The sequence below is a fragment of the Neoarius graeffei genome, chromosome 21 (assembly GCF_027579695.1).
Source record: "Neoarius graeffei isolate fNeoGra1 chromosome 21, fNeoGra1.pri, whole genome shotgun sequence".
In the NCBI taxonomy this organism is placed as follows: domain Eukaryota; kingdom Metazoa; phylum Chordata; class Actinopteri; order Siluriformes; family Ariidae; genus Neoarius; species Neoarius graeffei.
In genome coordinates, this window is record NC_083589.1 from 30,552,561 (window position 1) to 30,572,948 (window position 20,388).

At 44.7% G+C, this 20,388-nt stretch overlaps 1 protein-coding gene across 1 annotated transcript in view; it reads left to right on the top strand.

The window, feature by feature from the left end:
* The window catches only part of nr2c1 (nuclear receptor subfamily 2, group C, member 1), a 48,119-nt gene that overhangs the window by 19,714 nt on the left and 8,017 nt on the right, over positions 1 to 20,388 (top strand). Inside the window, exons 4-11 of the mRNA XM_060902956.1 lie at positions 1,558 to 1,636; positions 4,954 to 5,133; positions 5,433 to 5,580; positions 5,962 to 6,058; positions 13,136 to 13,320; positions 18,675 to 18,816; positions 19,411 to 19,532; positions 19,742 to 19,881. Of these exons, the coding sequence (XP_060758939.1) occupies positions 1,558 to 1,636; positions 4,954 to 5,133; positions 5,433 to 5,580; positions 5,962 to 6,058; positions 13,136 to 13,320; positions 18,675 to 18,816; positions 19,411 to 19,532; positions 19,742 to 19,881 (1,093 nt within the window). The remainder of the gene's footprint in view (positions 1 to 1,557; positions 1,637 to 4,953; positions 5,134 to 5,432; positions 5,581 to 5,961; positions 6,059 to 13,135; positions 13,321 to 18,674; positions 18,817 to 19,410; positions 19,533 to 19,741; positions 19,882 to 20,388) is intronic.

Genomic DNA, 20,388 nt, shown 5'->3' on the forward strand with positions numbered 1-20,388 from the left:
TGGCAGGCGAAGGACGCGGCGTTGGGAGAGGAAGCAAAAGCGAGGCTGCAGGCAGAGCCGGCCTGTTGACTAAGCTCAGAAAACAGCCACTCAAACCTCCGCTGCTAAGCCTCTATCTCTCCAACGCCAGATCCATGGTAAACAAGACGGACGATTTGGAATTACAGCTGGAATTACCTTATTCTATTCTATTCTATAATCGGCTGGTCAGTGCTATACTAGATACTACTGATATATCAAGTATCAGTACTAGTACTCAATACTTAAGTGACTTACCCGTCCAATGAGGATTGTTATTTTCTTGTTTACAAGATGCCACATCTGAGGGCGGCTGACAAACCCTGAATTTCTGTAAAGATAACTGTCCAGAGATTTATAAGCACGCAGTGCTTCACCACTGAACAGCGAGGGAAAGTTAATGAGGTAATTATACACGTCCGGGTATTCCACCTCTGGCAGTTCCATATCCACTGACACGGTCGTGAAAACTACGTCCGGTAAGCCACAAGGGTCACTAATCCGTAGGTCGTTTATTTTAGACATATATCTAGTTATCTGTTCATTAGAAAAATGAGCCGTGTAGTCCGTCGGTTGAAATTGATCCATTTTGTACACGAGTGCAGCAGTATTCAGCGGTGTTTTTTACCGACAAAATGGCGGCTGTGTACTTTCCGGTCACGTGACTGCAAGATCTCTATAAGGTGGGTATTACTAAGTACTGATTTAGTAGGGCGTCCAAACTTTTGCACATACCACTATTACTTTGTTTTATTACAATATTCAAATAAAAGGAACTGTGCAGGGGAAAAAGTGTTAGTTTTTTTAAAATAGTTTGCTGCAGAGGTTATGGTTTCTTCTTTTAATTTTCATAATCATTAAACGCAGAGTTTTGGGAGGGGGTGCCTAAACTTTTGCACACAACTATCAATCAAATTTTATTTATATAGCCCTTTTACAATAACCAAAAGGTACTCAAAGCGCTTTACATCAAAGCCATAAAACAGAACACAAAACACATAAAAACACAGGTTTTTGACTGCGGAAGGTGCCACCGTGCTGCAGATTACCAAAAACCTTTCAGAAGTACATGAAATAAAACAGACGAAACGAAGCACCCCTCAAAAACAAGACTCCCCTAGTCAGGATTGTATGCCAATCTAAAAAAGTAGGTCTTCAACTTTGATTTAAAAAGGCCGGGATCAATAGTGGTGCGAATGTCGGGGGGCAGATTGTTCCACAGTCTGGGAGCAGCGACAGCAAAAGAACGATCACCCCACTGTTTATATCTCGACCTTGGAACTTCTAACAGAAGCTGACCCGAAGAATGCAGGGCCCTACCATGATCACGAACAGTTAAAATCTCAGAAAAGTAAGAGGGAGCCAGGCCATTGATGGCATTAAAAACAAACAACAGAAGTTTAAAATCAATTTTAAAACGGACTGGAAGCCAATGGAGTGACGACAACACAGGAATAATGTGTTCACGTCTAGACGTGCTTGTTAAAAATAGACACAACTATATCTGTGTCTCTGTCTGTATGTGGTGTTCTTCGACAGTTTGTCACCGAGGGAACAGAACAAAGCTCTGTTAAGCCTGTGGTGGAGTATTGTGTGGTGTGTGGAGACAAAGCTTCAGGTAAGTGACCACACACACACACACACACACACGGAGCCCCTGTGTGTCTGTTGGATTCCTGACAGACTTTGTAGGAGAAAATTTATTGGAAATACGGCAACAAATAAGTGTTCAGGCCACAGCACGGTTAAATCTCAGATCCGATTGGCCAGATGACATGCATTGTGTTTGAATAACAGTTCCAGCTATAACACGAATGATAGTTTTATATTAACGCGCTCATTCTAACACGTCATTGTTTCTAGAGTGTACAGTGTACGCTCCGCATGATCAAAGAGTAGTAATCAGGGATGAGAATTTTCCGCCAATCGGCGGATTTCCGACTTTTTCAGACCAAAATGATCGTTTTTGAGCGTGCGCGCACAACATTAAGGTCTGCATCACGCATCTTAGAATGTGCGCGCGCGAGGGAGACTGTGTGCTTGTTCATGTAGCGCATGCCAGACAAAGAGCATCCTGATTGGGTTACTCAGCAAAATAAGCCAATCAGCTTTCAGTGTGGGCGGGCTTTTATCTCTTTTCTCGAGGACCGGAGTTTTCAGCTGAGTCAGCGCAGCCTACAGGATCGGCATGGCAGAGAGAGCACGCGCGCGCCCCAAAAAACCAAAATACAAAACCCACTTCAGCTCAGATTACACAAAAGAATCTCCCTGCCTAATAATAATCTCCCTGCCTAATAATAATATCCCTGTCTAATAATAATCTCCCTGTCTAATAATATCCCTGTCTAATAATAATCTCCCTGTCTAATAATAAAGAAAAATAAATAAATAAAATAGCCAAAAATCATTAGCCCCTGGAACCCCTGGGCCATGGGCCCCGCCCCCCTGGGCCATGGGCCCCGCCCTGGTTTTTTCAGACTTTTTAAATATTTTTCATTCTCATCCCTGAGTAATAAACAGAATTTTTGTGCCTACTGCCTCATACAGAGGCCGTAGTTACGATGTCATCGTGCTGTAAGAATGAGTGTAACAAACGTGCACTGCGCATACATATACAGGTGTTCCTATTAAAATGGCTGGTGAGTGTATACAATTCGGTTCACCGTTCGAAATAAATGGACTCGACTAAAGAAATCGCTTTCCGACATGTTTATGCTTATTACAGAGGGAAAGTGCGTTCGTATTTTAAAATATGCTCCAGGTCGTCCCCCTTTCCTCGCCGTCTTCGGCCAGTGGTCCCATGTGTGATGGAGATGTGACGCACTTCCGAGTTGTAACAGGAAGTTGTCGAAAAGAGTATTGAGACCACTGAGCTCTAGCACCGGGCCATTTCCGGGAAATAAGAGTTTGGGTCATGGTGACAGCGTGTGTATGTCAGCCTCGGTTCAGAGGTTTCAGTTTCGAAAACTGTAAGAGGTAAGAGTAGAATAATATAAAGTACAGACACTTGGTATATTTTACTTCTGTGATTTTTAAATTGTTTTTGGATTACGCGTCATTTTTGTGGTTACTGCCTCATTGAGTATATATATATATAGTGTGTGTGTGTGTGTATATATATATATATATGTGTGTGTGTGTGTGTGCTATATTTACTGTATGGACATGGGATCAGAAAACAATTTTATTTATACGCAGTAGCCACATGGACCCATAGGGTACCTATTTTTTAAATATTGTTGTTTAACAATTAATCGTTAGGGATGTAACAATTCACCTAATTTGTGATTCACAGGATTGGGCTCATGATTCAGTTTTTCCATGGTATTCATCCATCCATCCATCCATCCATCCATCCATTATCTCTAGCCGCTTTATCCTGTTCTACAGGGTCACAAGCAAGCTGGAGCCTATCCCAGCTGACTACGGGCGAAAGGCGGGGTACACCCTGGACAAGTCGCCAGGTCATCACAGGGCCGACACATAGACACAGACAACCATTCACACTCACATTCACACCTACGGTCAATTTAGAGTCACCAGTTAACCTAACCTGCATGTCTTTGGACTGTGGGGGAAACCGGAGCACCCGGAGGAAACCCACGCGGACACGGGGAGAACATGCAAACTCCACACAGAAAGGCCCTCGCCGGCCACGGGGCTCGAACCCGGACCTTCTTGCTGTGAGGCGACAGCGCCAACCACTACACCACCGTGCCGTTTTCTCATGGTATTTTTTGAAAAAATATGTAATGAAGAAAATTTTATTACCATAAAATACAATTTTTATTTTCCTATTCTTTATCAACTTAAATATTTCTATAGATAAATAAATGCTTTTGTTTCATTTTCTTCATAACTACCAATGATTATTTACCCAAACTTGTAAAGGTTGGAGTAAAATATTCCGTTTATTAAAAGTGTAAAAAGTTAATAGCAGATAGACCTTTTCTTAATCAGCTTTTATGAACATTTGTATTCCTTCTGTTTTCTTTATCTTTCAGCAGTCTGTAAAAAGAGAGAGATAGAGCTCTGATTTCTTATTAAATCTATTTGTATGGCTGATCACACATTAGCTCTTTCCCATTTTAGATCGGTTTGTGTGTGTGGTTTTTTTTTTTGGCGACATTAGAGCTGTGTTACTTCTGCCTCGAGTGAAGTCACGTGTATTCCTGCTATTGTATGTTGTTATGCCCTCTGCTGTGTAAACAACACAATTAGAGCGAGGAAAAGCGAAGAGATTACGCAGCCTGATAATAATCACGAGTCATTCTTTTTCATCGATTCAAATCGTCATAAATTTGTACCCTGATTTATTGCTGCACTCACATATATAAAAATTTAAATTCCTTGTAATCATTGATGAGCTGTTTTTTTTTTTAAAGAGATAATTATTCAACATTCACTGAAGTCTCAGCAATTTGTAAGAGGGTTTTTTTGTTTGTTTGTTTTTAAGCTTAAGTTTCTCAGTAAATTGACAAGCTGTGTGGGGTGTTTTTGAGAGAGAGCGAGAGAACGCTGAGGGAATGACCGTTCCTCTAGCTGCGATAAACAAACTTGTCTTAGAAACATTGCACGCCATTAAATCTAACGAGAACCCTGGTGTCAGGAATTGTTTATAGAAAATCCCTGTAATCCTTGGCACATTGCTGTGGTATAAGCAGAATAACGCACTCCGAACCGTACCGTTATACAAAAATAATGCACTTATTATTACCAATGTCTAACTAGTTATTGCTTTCTAATACTATGACTAACATAGTTTCATACATTAAAATGCAGCTTAAAATGTTCTACAAATCAATAAAAAAACCACGGCAGAAGGGAGGAAGCAGAAAAATAGAGCAAGTAAAAATACAACAGAAATGAGAAAGTAAACGGTTCGAAAATAATCATATAATAAATTATTAACGTTTGTGTGTGTTTGTCGTGAAGGTCGTCACTATGGGGCAGTGAGCTGTGAAGGCTGCAAAGGCTTTTTCAAGCGAAGCATCCGTAAGAACCTCGTGTACACGTGCCGCGGCTCAGGGGAGTGTGTGATCAATAAGCATCACCGCAACCGCTGCCAATACTGCAGACTGCAGCGCTGCATGGCCCTCGGCATGAAACAGGACTGTGAGTGTGTCTGTCTCTCTCTCTCTCTCTCTCTCTCTCTCTCTCACACACACACACACACACACACACACATCTCTCAACTTCCTTGCATTGTGAAACTTCCTTCCAAATACATGTGACTGTGTTATAAAGACACTTTTATTCACTGAAAGATATCAAAAGGAAACACGAATAGTATTTTATCGAATGTTTTAACCTCTGTACAAGAACATCTTAAAAAGGTGCCGTGCATTATTATTATTATTATTATTATTATTATTATTATTATTATTAAAGCTTGTCGTACATGCATGTCTCAGCCGTACAGTGCGAGAGGAAGCCAGTGGAGGTGACGAGGGAAAAGCCGGCCAACTGCGCCCCCTCCATCGAGAAGATCTACATTCGCAAGAACCTCTGCAGCCCCCTGGCTGCCATGCCCACCTTCGTCAACGAGAAAGAGACAGCCAGGTTCGTGTCTAAGGGCATGTGCAGGCGTTGTGCTCCAGCTTTCACTTGGATGTAACCTGAGCTTGTGGGCTACGGCGCAGTGTTGCATAAAACAACGAGAGAGAGAGAACATTTCCTGTTTCACTGGAGTAGGAAGAATACTTCAGAAAAAGTGTTAAAAAGAGGTGTTTAAACTGGACGTGATCATTTGTGGTAATATTACCCTGAAATATATCTCACGTTCCGTTATTCCCCCAGCAGAAATGTTTCCAAAGGCCCGTGTAAAAAATAATTTAAGACAAACCTTTATTAATTCTTCAAATTAAAGTGTGGACATGTGAGATCAGCTTGAGAGTGGTGTTTGTTTTGTAACACACACACGTGCGTATTTATTGTGCACAGGTCTACCAATGTGTTAAACTCCAACATGCTTCTGAACATCCAGCAGTCTCTGTCCAAGTTAGACAACACGATCCTCATCCCCTCCTCACCAGACCAGGTAACGCGCACACACTCACTCTGATCATACCTGTGTGTTTAAAGTGCATATCACGGGTAAATTCAGGAGCCAGATCAATGTAATTCTCCTATTTTATATTAAACTTTGGTCAAATATCTGTCACATTTTGTGCAATTTTTTTTACCTTGCGCAATACCAGAAAAATTCAGTTGAAATCAAGCCATTTGGGGCGAATTGGTCCGCCTCTGAAAAAACTTGGCGTTTGGATTTCCCGGCATTGGTTTTCGTGACGTCGCGTGCGGGACGCCTCCCTCTGAATCCTACGCCAGCGCTGGTTTGTTTATGAGAAAACGACCTGGTGGTTTTCTGCAAATTTCTTCAACGTTATGGCGTAATTATTAAAATGGTTAACAGATGTATCGTAGGAGGGTGTAGCAACACCAATCTTGATGGGATTAATACTCATCGTTTCCCAAAAGACCGGACAATGAGAGAGAAATGGGAGCGCTTGGTCTACACAGGCTGTGCACTGAAACCGTGCAAAGCTCGCGCAGCCTGCTGGCGCTTCCGCAGGTGACGTCACGAATCTGGCTCCAGACTCCCTTGGGATTTTTCCAGACGCGTTTTGTCATTTTATTTTTTTCTGCTGCAGACAGATGGCCTTCTGGATGAGTGTGTAAAGGGACATTCTTTCATATAAAAAAAACATGAAATTGGTCCAGAATATGCACTTTAAGCTACATTCGGGGTTTTTTGGTGACAAGTTTCCAATAAAAAACATCATCCTAACCAACAGCTAACACGAGTAGAAAACACTGACTTGAAACTTTAGTGTAAGGTTTGTTTCATGTTCATAAAGCATGTAGAAATAGAGATGAAGTAACACTTTTTTCTTTAAATAATGAATTTTTATTTCCATGTTTTCTTTCCAACACAGTTGTAAATTACAATACCAGCCATACAGATAGTTGTAACACGGCATATTCCAGTGGCAGTGTTAATTACATACATAACTAGATAGAACTCGACGCCACCGGCGTCGATGAGGATGCCTCCGCCTGGTAGACTACACACCTTATTAAGTTGTGATTTGGGGATGGACATTTGACCTCACAGTAATCTTGACCTGTGACCTTTTAACCTCAAAATCTAATCAGTTCATCTTTGTCCCAAAGCGCACAAATGGTGAAAGTTTGGTGAAATTCCTTTCATTAGCCTTGGAGATATTGTGTTCACAAGGTTTCCGGACAGACATTTGACCTCACAGTGACCTTGACCTTAGACCTTTCGACCTCAAAATCTAATCATTTCATGTTTGTCCCCAAAGTGCACAAATGGTGAAAGTTTGGTGAAATTCCTTGCATTAGTCTTTGAGATATGGTGTTCACAAAGTTTGGGGATGAACATTTGACCTCACAGTGACTTTGACCTTAGACCTTTCAACCTCAAAATCTAATCAGTTCATGTTTGTCCCCAAATACACAAATGGTGAAAGTTGGGTGAAATTCCTTTCATTTGCCTTGGAGATATTGTGTTCATAAGGTTTTCGGACAGACATTTGACCTCACAGTGACCTTGACCTTAGACCTTTTGATCTCAAAATCTAATCAGTTCATGTTTGTCCCAAAGCGCACAAATGGTGGAAGTTTGGTGAAATTCCTTTCATTAGCCTTTGAGATATCGCGTTCACAAGGTTTTGGGACGGACGCACGCACAACCCGAAAACATAACGCCTCCTGTACCTTAAGGTGGCGGAGGCATAAAAACGTTCACACACAATATACAGTCCTGTGCGAAAGTCTTGGACACCTTTTTTTTTTTCCGTACAAGCTTTGTTATAAAATTTCTGTTTTATGATTTCTACATTATCGAGACATTAGAGTCCAAACGTTCGTTTTCCAGCACAAAATTAAATGTTATGGGGGAAAAAAGTTTGTATCTGAGCAGCATGTTACATAAGAGAGCACTTTTCCGATTAAAAAAGAAAACATAATGAAGGCTGCTGGGTTTTGGGGCAAAATCAAGAAGCGAGTGCGACAGTCAAAGTGTCCAGAAGAACTGTGGCTGGTTCTGGTCCAAAATCGACCCCCCCACCCCCCCTTGACGGTAGAGGAAGTCCGCCACGACCATCCGCGCCCCCGGCCTGTGGATCACCTTGAAGTTAAAGGGCTGGAGTGCCAGATACCAACGGGTGATCCGCGTGTTGGCATCCTTCATGCGGTGGAGCCACTGGAGGGGCGCGTGTTCCGAACAAAGGGTGAAAGGGCATCCCAGCAGGTAGTAGCGGAGGGCGAGGACCGCCTACTTGATGGCTAGGCACTCTTTCTCGATGGTGCTGTAGCACCCCTCACGCACCGACAGCTTTCTGCTGATATACAGCACTGGACGGTCCTCCCCCTCCACCTCCTGGGACAAAACAGACCCCAGCCCTTTGTCCAACGCAGCCGTCTACAACATAAAGGGGAGAGAAAAGTCAGGGGAGTGTAACAGTGCCCCCCACACAGTGCCGCCTTCACCTCCGAGAAAGCCCGCTGGCATTGGTCCGTCCACTGGACCGGATCTGGTGCCCCCTTTTTAGTGAGATCAGTCAGCGGGCTGGTGACGTCCGAATAATTAGGTATAAACCTACGATAGTAGCCAGCCAGCCCCAGGAACTGTCTCACCCCCTTTTTGGTCTTGGGCCTCGGGCAGGCCGCAATCGCTGCTGTCTTGCTAATTTGGGGACTCACCTGCCCATTGCCCAAGTGGAAGCCCAGATACCGTACTTCCACCCGCCCAATCGCACACTTCTTCGGGTTGGCCGTGAGACCTGCTTGCCTCCACGACCTAAGGACGGCCCTTAGGTGTTCTAAATGCCGCGGCCAGTCATTACTATAGATTATGATATCATCTAAGTACGCGGCCGCATAGGTGGCGTGGGGGCGGAGGACCCTGTCCATAAGCCGCTGGAACGTAGCGGGCGCCCCAAACAGCCCAAAAGGAAGTGTAACAAATTGGTGTAAGCCAAACGGTGTGGAAAAGGCCATTTTTTTTCTCGGGATAGTGGAGTCAAGGGGATCTGTCAATAACTCTTTGTCAAATCCAGTGTCAAGTAAAAGCGAGCCGTGCCTAGTCGATCCAGCAACTCGTCAATACGAGGCATTGGGTATGCATCGGATTTAGACACCGCGTTGACTTTTTTCTATAGTCTACACAGAACCGGACCGACCCGTCGGCCTTGGGAACCAAGACCACCGGGCTGCTCCAGTCACTGTGGGACTCCTTGACGATGCCCATTTCGAGCATGGCCTCGAGTTCTTCCCGAACCACTTTTTTCTTGTGTTCGGGTAGCCTGTAAGGGCGGCTGCGCACTACCACCCCTGGGAGCGTCTCGATGTGGTGTTCTATGAGGCCGGTGCGGCCAGGCAGGGGCGAGAACACGTCCGAAAATTCGGTCTGCAACTGGGCAACCCCCGTGAGTTGGGTCGGGGAGAGGTGGTCTCCACAGGGGACTGGAGAGGTATGCAATGTCAGTGTTCCCTTTTGAACCTCCGGCCCCAGCTCCGCCTTCTCTGGAACCACCAACGCCACGGGGACCTCCTCGTTCCAGAGTTTGAGCAGATTGAGGTGGTAAATCTGTAGCGCCCCACCCCTGTCCGTTAGCCTCACCTCAGATGTCCCCGACTCGCCGTGTGACCTCAAAGGGTCCTTGCCACTTAGCGATCAATTTGGAGCTCAATGTGGGCAACAGTACGAGTACTTTATCTCCCGGTGCGAACTCCCTAAGGCGCGTACCCCTGTCGTACAGGCGGGTTTGCCGTTCTTGGGCCTGCCGCAAATTCTCCTGGGTTAGGTGTGTGAGTGTGTGGAGTTTTGCGCACAGGTCAATAACGTATTGAATTTTATTTTTCCTCGGGGAAGGTCCCTCCTCCCAATTTTCTCGCAGTACATCTAGGATGCCGCGCGGCTTACGCCCATATAATAATTTGAACTGGGAGAACCCCATGGAGGCTTGTGGGACCTCTCCCACTGCAAATAACAGGGGTTCGAGCCATTTATCCCAATTGCGTGCGTCCTCGTGAACAAACTTTTTAATTATATTCTTGAGTGTGCGATTGAACCATTTGACTAAACCGTCCGTTTGTGGGTGATAAATGCTGGTGCGGATTTGCTTAATTCCCAATAACCCATACGGTTCGCTCAGTGTGCGTGACACAAACGAGGTGCCTAGATCAGTCAGAATCTCTTTGGGGATTCCGACTCGGGAGATGACGCGGAAGAGTGCCTCTGCAATACTGCGTGCTGAGATATTGCGAAGAGGCACTGCTTCCGGGTATCGCATTGCATAGTCCACCAGAACTAAAATAAAGCGATACCCTCGTGTTGACCGATCTAATGGCCCGACGAGATCCATCCCAATTCTTTCGAACGGGGTCTCGATTAATGGTAGAGGGTGCAAAGGCGCTTTTGGAATGGCCGTTGGGTTTACTAACTGGCATTCGCGGCATGCTGTACACCACCTACGGACATTGCCGCGAATCCCTGGCCAGTAGAACCGGGCCATTATTCGGGCTAGTGTCTTATCCTGCTCCAAGTGTCCAGCCATGGGATTAAAGTGAGCCGCCTGGAATACCAATTCCCGGCGGCTCTTTGGAATCAAAAGCTGTGTAATCGGCTCCTTAATCTGAGTGTCCTGCGTCACTCGGTATAATCTATCTCTCATAATGGAGAAATAGGGGAAGGACGGGGTGGCGTTTGGCTGGAGCGTTTGACCATCGATTACTCTCACTTGGTCAAACACATGCCACAGAGTCTGGTCCCGTGACTGTTCTAATGGGAAATCCGCGAGGGATTGCCCGAGAGAAGGAGGAGTAGCCTGCGGCTCCTCGCTCTGACGCGGAGATGACAAACGGCTCTGTGACAGCTGCTCCCGCCAATGCCACACCGGGACCTCCCCCTGCTGAACTACGGCAGGCCCCACTCTTCACTAAATGCCTCATTAACTCCCGAAATCCTGTCCAATCAGTCCCCAAAATTATCGAGTGGGTAAGGCGAGGATTAACCGCCGCCTTTACACTAAATTTTTTCCCCTCGAAAAAGAATGTGGACTGACACTAAAGGGTAGTTGTGAACATCCCCGTGCGCACACAACACCTTCACCAATTGTGCTCCCCCCAGTGCCTCGTCTTGCACCAGGCTTTGGTGGATTGAGGTCTGATTACATCCAGAGTCCACCAATGCCTGATATGTATCCCCTTGGACACTCACTGGTATGCGATACGCTCCGGCCCGATCGAGGGCGGCTCCTGGCGCGTCGGAGATCCGGACCACTGCGCCCACCTCCATTGCCAAGCACTGCTGCTGGAGGTGCCCCGGCTCCCCACAGTGCCAGCAAACCAGCCCGGGCTTTCTCTCTGCACCGGCGCTCTGGGGCTCACTCACCTGAGGGGGGGAAGAGACAGACACAGAAGCGGGAAACGGGAGGGCACCGTGGGTGCGGTGCGCCGGCTGGGGTGGAGCCAGCCCCCGCCTCCGCGGTGGGGGAACGGGGCGAGGACGAGTCACAGAAGGGGGGGGGGGGAGAGAGGAGAGGGGAGAAGAGGAGATCTGCTGTCCTGCCGTCGGAACAGCCGCCAAATGGTCCTCCGCCAAATGGTCCTCTGCCAGCTCGATGGCCTGATCCAGCGACGCCGGGCGATGGCACTGGACCCACTCCGCGGTCCCTTCGGGTAGTTGGGCGATGAACTGTTTTAGTACCACCAGATCGACGATTCCCACGGCATCACGGTTGTCAGCCCTCAGCCACCGCTAGCAGGCGTCCCGGAGTTGCTGGCCAAACGCGAACAGCCGGCCAATTTCCTCCAGGCGCAGAGCGTGGAAGCGCTGTCGGTGTTGTTCGGGGTGCGCCCCACACGCTGGAGGACGGCCCAGCGGAGGTCTGCGTAGACCAGCCGGCTGTCGGCGGGGAGCTGTAGCACGGCCAGCTGTGCCTTGCCCGTTAGCGGGGGGAGGAGGCGCGCCGCGCGTTGTTTTACCGGCCAGCCCGAGCCCTCTGCTGCCTGCTCAAAGAACGTAAGGAAGGCCTCGGGGTCGTCATGCGGGCCCATCTTCGTTAGGGTGAGATGGGGAGGGCCCGTGGAGGTGGTGGACCCCGCCGACGCGAGGAGGTGCCGGAACGCCTGACGATCTTCCTGCTGCACCAGCACCAGGGCCTCAAACCTTTACTCCTGCTCCTTCCGGAGGGCGACTAGCGCCTGGTGCTGGCTCTGCTGGGCCGTGGCGAGGGTGTGGACCAGGTCCACGAAGGGGGAGGACTCCGTGGGGCTGTTCTTCTCTGTGCTCCGATCCTGGGTTTCGGCACCACTGTTGCAATTCGGACAGGTGGGTGGAGCACAGAAGGACGGCAGGCCAGAACCGAGTTCCCAAAAACTCTTTATTTTGCACTTTTCAGTGTAGTATTCACTCTTCCAGACACACACACACACACACACACACAAGTCATCTGGTTGGGGAGAGAGCTCTCTTCCTCTGCTCTCTCTCTCCTTATATAGGGCCCGTGCCCTATATATCACTGGGGAAGACACACAAACACACGTTAACTGACATCAGGTGCAGTGATTCTGCTACTTACCTTCCCTGACTCCGCCCTCCGGTCACAGACCGACGCTTGACCACGCCCCCGCTGCCGCACAGTTATTGGAATTTCTTTGCTGTTATTTGTTGTATAAACAGATTGAAGAAAAATCCTCAGAGTTTCTTTGTGTACGTGTTTGAGGGGGAAAAAAGATACCAGATTGAAAGACTTGGAAAGGTTTTATCTGTAGGCAAAATCCAGAGCACACAAAAATGGCCGAAATAGCTTCTGACCCCAAGAGTTATAGGAATAATACGATTTCGTTTTGGATAAATTGTTCCTTTAAACCCTAAAATGATGCTGGAATTGAACATGAAATTGCTTCAGTGTGTTTCATTGACATGCTTATGACCTAGTCGTTAATTTTATAACCAGAGAATGGACAAGTCTCTGTTTGTGGTTCTTTCTCAGTGCTATTTATATGAAAGAAATGCCATTGTACTGCATAATCTCGTGCAAAAGTAGTGTCATGAATGTACAAGCTGGTGTGTCTCTTCGTACAGAATGATGAATCTCAGGGCGATCTCAGCACGCTGGCTAACGTGGTCACGTCTCTGGCCCACATGAGCAAAAGCCGTGAGGCGACGGACAGCAGCGCAGACCAATCAGGACTGGAGAGCATGAGCACCGAGTGTGGCTCTGTGACCGACGTCCAGGCGGACGAGCGGAGTTCCAGCGACATCACTCAGTAAGAGCACAGACGAGTCGTACCCTGTAACGAAGGGACGGGAAAACCCTGAGCAGGGTGCTGTTAGTCATCCGTGTGGTGTTTATTATTATTATTATGAAACTTTATTCACATACAATCAGAGGTGGACAGTAACGAAGTACGTTTACTTGAGTACTGTACTTAAGTACACTTTTTGAGTATCTGTACTTGAGTATTTTTTTGGAAACTTATGACTTGAACTTCACTACATTTGAAAGGCAAATATCGTACTTTTCACTCCACTACATTTCTATCAAGGTCCTTGTTACTATGAAGCCGCTTTGAAAGTAGATGTTTTTTGTTTTCTTTGATAAAACCTGTTTGGTTTTTTTGCAGGCGACACTGAGACAGACCATCAGTAATCACTCGGGTCACGTCACGTCCATAGACTGGATAAAATCAAGTTCGATGATTTTTCCGCAGCATTATTTAACACGATCAGTTGATGGCAGAATGGAAGGAGGCGGATTTTCTGGGGAACGCACACACCCATGGCCATAACTAGAACCCATGTTTCAGTTTTCTGAAAGGATTAAAGATTCGTTTCGTTTTAAACGTTTGCTTTGTTTGCCGAAAACAAACCACATCACTACCTATAAAAATTCGCCATCCAACCTGCGGGAGCATATTGACGTATATAAACGTTTTATTCCAAGAGAAAGCTTGCAACGAAGGTGTTTGTGCTTTTAGAGCTAGCGATAACGTTGCAATAGCTACAGTATGCAGTCTGGTTAATCAAATGACTTTCTGTGGATTTTCCCACCAAGGTGCCGTAGCCTTGTCCACGGCTAACGTTAACACACAGCTAGTTAACTTGGACACTGTTAGTTAGCATGTAAAAACAGAGTTACGCTAACATGAATAACGTTAACTTATCTGAAGTCCTTTCAGAAATATGTTTCAGCATAATCTTACCAAATAGACAATGTAGAAATCTTTCTTTTCTAGTAGCGTTAGCTACCCAATATGATTTCGAGTTTGAAAAGAGTTTGCTAGCATGTCAGGTGGAGCTTCACTAACTAGCTAGCTTAACGTTAAACCACCATGATGCCGCAGCATGCGTTCATTTTATGAATTCACGTTTCTGTCTTTGGTAACGGCATTAGGTTTTGTAAGCGTTGTGGCAACAATGCAACGATGCATCAACAGAAAATGTACTTTTAATACTTAAGTATTTTTAAAAGCAAGCACTTCAGTACTTTAAGTAAAAATTTGACTGGAAAACTTTCACTTGTATCAGAGTCACATTAGACCAGTGGGATCCGTACTTTGACTTAAGTAATGAAGTTGGGTACTTTGTCCACCTCTGTCCACAATATATAACATGAGCGAAAAAATTTACTCAAAGTCTTAGTACAGTTATATATCATAGAAAAAGAATTTGCGAACAGTAGTTCCTACAATTATTGATGTAAGGTGCGTGTGGCTGTTGAAATAGTAAAAACGTTCGTGTCAACATCCACCCATGTCAAACTTTTTGTTAGAACAAGAGAATGATACAAATATACATAGTGGCTAAATACACGAGACTTATTTACACACAACTCTATGCATACTTACACTAGCTCATAAACCCTGAGCCTATAACTTATCATAGAGTTTTTAGAGTGTAGAGAAAGAAATGTTTATTGTTGATTGAAAATAAGATATGATTTTAAGGCTGATTTAAATAATGGAAGTGATCCTATGTTTTTGATTCTTGTGGGAATTCCTTCCCAGAGTTTGGAGACGGAAAATTGAAAGGAAAATTTACAATAATTTGTCTCAGCAGGTGGACAAACAGTATTCCCCTTAGCTGAGAATCTGGTGTTGTAAGAATGTTGCTCGTTAGCCATCCTGAGCAGATTTCTAAATATTTTAGGAACTAGGAAGTTATTATTTACAAGTTTATACACTAGTACAGATGTATTTAAGATTCCAAGGATATTATTATTAGTGCTGTCAAAAATGTTGCGTTATTATCACGTTAACTTGACTCAATTTTAACGGCGATAATTTTTTTATCGCGAGATTAACGCTCTGTGACATGATGTAGGTTTTTCATAAGCTTTTGAAACTGCTAGGAACTTGGAACAGAACAGAGACTTTGCTTAGAAAAACGATAGCAGCTAGACTGTAATGCCACGCCCCGCACAGCCAGAGTCCTCTGCCCTCCCCCCAAAGAACCAGCGCGGGCAGCTCGCGCTGCCGCGCCTCGGGACGAAGAGCCACGGTGCTCGGCTTAGGTTTCGTTTTCCCATCGGCGGCTCCAGCCCGACTTTGCAGTGGCTGTGACAAGACGTGTTATACGGAGCCGTAGTAACTCGTCCCCTCACTTTTAATTACCCGAGCGCACGCCTTAACGTAAAGCGTGCGCACGGGTTATAACTCGTGCGCGCGCATTAATATCTCGTGCACACGCCTTAGAAGTCGTTCCCACGCTTTATTTTTTTATTCACCATGTCCCCTCTACGGCTCCGTAGTGTACTGCTCTGCAATTAAAAAAAAAAAAACATTGGTACAAAGCAAGCCCATTCACTTTTTTATGCTGATAAGAGAATTACAATGGTTTTTCATGTGACAAAAATGTGCGATTAAATTGCAATTAATCGCGAGTTAACTATGATAGTCGCGACATTAATCGCAATTAAATATTTTAATCGCTTGACAGCACTAATTATTATATAAAGGAGCAGCATGTTGCCTTGTACTGGCAAAGAAAATATTTCAAATGCGCTTATTTTGTATTGTTGAAATCCTAGTTCGGTTGGATTTATAGGTAACACCCCATGCCAAAATGCCGTAAGATAAATATGGGTAAATTAAAGAAGGATAAACATGTTTTAAAGTCTTCAGATTAACATGTGTACTATCTTAGTTTACAGATGATTCCTATATTTTTGGATATTTTGCGATGGACTACTTTAATTTATTGCTCCCAGCTTGAGTATTTGTCAGTATAGACTCCTACATACCTGATTATAATCCTTTTGTTGAAGGTTTGTTACACAGATATTAACAGGTTTCTTTGCACGGTGACTGAAATATAACATTTGTTTTCTTGAAATTAATAGTCAACTTATTAGCAGCACAATACTCAGTAACTATCTTCAATTCATTAACCACCCTTTCTACAGTGGTGCTTGAAAGTTTGTGAACCCTTTAGAATTTTCTAGATTTCTGCATAAATATGACCGAAAACATCATCAGATTGTCCTAAAAGTAGATAAAGAGAACCCAGTTAAACAAATGAGACAAAAATATTATATTTGGTCATTTATTTATTGAGGAAAATGATCCAATATTACATATCTGTGAGTGGCAAAAGTATGTGAACCTCTAGCAGTTAATTTGAAGGTGAAATTAGAGTCAGGTGTTTTCAATCAATGGGATGACAATCAGGTGTGAGTGGGCACCCTGTTTTATTGAAAGAACAGGGATCTATCAAAGTCTGATCTTCACAACACATGTTTGTGGAAGTGTATCATGGCACGAACAAAGGAGATTTCTGAGGACCTCAGAAAAAGCGTTGTTGATGCTCATCAGGCTGGAAAAGGTTACAAAACCATCTCTAAAGAGTTTGGACTCCACCAATCCACAGTCAGACAGATTGTGTACAAATGGAGGAAATTCAAGACCATTGTTACCCTCCCCAGGAGTGGTCGACCAACAAAGATCACTCCAAGAGCAAGGCGTGTAATAGTCGGCGAGGTCACAAAGGACCCCAGGGTAACTTCTAAACAACTGAAGGCCTCTCTCACATTGGCTAATGTTAATGTTCATGAGTCCACCATCAGGAGAACACTGAACAACACTGGTGTGCATGGCAGGGTTGCAAGGAGAAAGCCACTGCTCTCCAAAAAGAACATTGCTGCTCGTCTACAGTTTGCTAAAGATCACGTGGACAAACCAGAAGGCTATTGGAAAAATATTTTGTGGACGGATGAGACCAAAATAGAACTTTTAGGTTTAAATGAGAAGCGTTATGTTTGGAGAAAGGAAAACACTGCATTCCAGCATAAGAACCTTATCCCATCTGTGAAACATGGTGGTGGTAGTATCATGGTTTGGGCCTGTTTTGCTGCATCTGGGCCAGGATGGCTTGCCATCATTGATGGAACAATGAATTCTGAATTATAGCAGCAAATTCTAAAGGAAAATGTCAGGACATCTGTCCATGAACTGAATCTCAAGAGAAGGTGGGTCATGCAGCAAGACACCGACCCTAAGCACACAAGTCGTTCTACCAAAGAATGGTTCAACATAATAAAGTGAATGTTTTGGAATGGCCAAGTCAAAGTCCTGACCTTAATCCAATGGAAATGTTGTGGAAGGACCTGAAGTGAGCAGTTCATGTGAGGAAACCCACCAACATCCCAGAGTTGAAGCTGTTCTGTACGGAGGAACGGGCTAAAATTCCTCCAAGCCGGCGTGCAGGACTGATCAACAGTTACCGCAAACGTTTAGTTGCAGTTATTGCTGCACAAGGGGGTCACACCAGATACTGAAAGCAAAGGTTCACATACTTTTGCCACTCACAGATATGTAATATTGGATCATTTTACTCAATAAATAAATGACCAAGTATAATAATTTTGTCTCATTTGTTTAACTGGGTTCTCTTTATCTACTTTTAGGACTTGTGGGAAAATCTGATGATGTTTTGGGTCATATTTATGCAGAAATATAGAAAATTCTAAAGGGTTCACAAACTTTCAAGCACCACTGGATGACCGAAGGATCATTATGCAAAGAGAAAATATTTGTGTCGTCTGCAAACAATTTGAATTTCAATTTTTGAGATACATTCGGAGGGTCATTTATATCCAGGGTGTTTCAAACAATTTGATATCATTTCACAATCTAATAACTTTGCCAATTCTCTTTCAATTGACCTCAAAATTTTAACAGCGTGTGTGGAAACCGGTCAGAATTTTATGTTTAATGTATTTTGTTTTTATCTTTTTAGGTATAGAAATACCATTCACTGGAAAAGAAAAGGTGTTTTGTGTGTTAGAGTACGCTCGAGCACAGTCGAACAAGACTGTGCAGCGCGCATTTATGAGAGAATTCTCTAAAAATGCACCAACTGCAGTGCAGATTTGGACACGGCACAAAAAGTTCAAAGAGGAAGGCTGTCTGTCTCTCAGGCGGTGCGCATATTGAAAATTTGTGAAATCGTTTATGGAATCCACATACCTTTTTGAGTTTCTCGTTCAAATAAGCCTGTTCAGTTTCCTTTGCCTAGACTATGTAGTTTCTGGGATATTTACATCTCAAATAATATCTAATTTTTTGAAACACCCTGTATAACAAAAAAAAAAAGTAATGTGTGTGTGTGTGTGTGTCGACAGAGCCTTCGACTCTTTGGCCAAAGTTCTGCAGCCAGAAGATGGGAACGGTTATACTGAAGAGGGGAGCGTTTCTGAAGAGCAGAGCGCCACCATGCTGGAGCTGGAAGGGCCACTGCTTTCTGACATGCATGTGCCTTTTAAGGTCAGGGGTCACCATCTTTCTCTCTCTGTCTCTGTCTCTCTCTCTCTCTCTCTCTCTCTCTCATATAACCAGAAACAAACCTGGAATTGAAACTGGCTGTGAGAGCTTATTGGACAGGTGATGGGAAAAGTTTACCTTTTGGGATTTTTAATTTAATTTTATTTATTTTTTTACTACAAGACTGGACCCAGCCACATCACGGAATGTGATGTAAACCTCATGTGTTACCATAGTGATATATGAGAGAGTATTTTAATTAAAAGTAAAATGAATTAAGCTATTGTAATTAGCGTGTTGTTAACCTGAGATTGAAATGTGTAAAAATATTGAGCTAGGGAGGCGCCGTGGCTCAGTCGACTAAGGCGCCATACCATAAATCCGGGGACCCGGGTTCGATTCCGACCCGAGGTCATTTCCCGATCCCTCCCCGTCTCTCTCTCCAGCTCATTTCCTGTCTCTACACTGTCCTATCCAATAAAGGTGAAAAAAGCCCAAAAAAATCTTTAAAAAAAAAATGTTGAGCTAGAATTTAAAATATAGTCTGTGCCACTAATCATGACTAATGGAAAGGTGTGTGTGTGTGTGTGTGTGTAGCTAATGATGCCCTTGCCTGTGCCGGAGTTTCTTAATTTGAACTACATCTGTGAGTCGGCCTCTCGCCTGCTGTTCCTTTCCATGCACTGGGCGCGCTCCATTCCTGCTTTCCAGGCTCTTGGGTGAGTATGTGTGAGAGAGAGAGTGTGTGTGTGTGTGTGTGTGTGTGTGTGTGCGTGCGTGCATTTATTTCTGTCTTCTGTTGATCATCTCGAATGACTTGTTCCTTAATTTTATCTTCTTTTGTTCATCTGTTTGCCCTCATTCTTTCTTCCTCTGCTACCTCTCTCTCTCTCTCTCTCTCTCTCTCTCTCTCTCTCTCTCTCTGCAGACCGGAGAATGGGATCACTCTGATAAAGGCATGTTGGAATGAGCTGTTTGCTTTAGGCTTGGCTCAGTGTGCTCAGGTCATGAACGTGGAGATGATCCTCAGTGCCATCGTCACTCACCTGCAGAACAGTCTGGAAGAAGGTAAGAGGTCCCACTTCAGCACACCGTACAGTTGGCAGAGTCTCACCGCAAGAAGGTTCCAGGTTCGAACCTCATGGCCGGCGAGGGCCTTTCTGTGTGGAGTTTGCACGCTCTCCCCGTGTCCGCATGGGTTTCCTCCTACAGTTCAAAAACATGTAGATTAGGTAAAAATACCCAGTCACTGGCACAAGCCAGTGTATACTTGGTGCCAGTCCCAAGCCTGGATAGATTGGGGAGGGTTGCGTAAGGAAGGACGCCCAGTGTAAAACCTATGCCAAATCACATATCCGGATTGGGATGATCCACTGTGGCGACCCCGAACAGGATCAGCCGAAAGAAGACGACGTTGTTAAATGGTACAGCGTTTGCACCATCATTGGGGATCATCATCGTCCCCTCGGTCATTGGAGGGAAAACAAGAGATTGATGCACAATGCGAGTGGAGTAAATAGAAGGTCAAAATATTGTGCCACAGTGTGTTGGAGTAGTTTTTCGAACAACACTTCG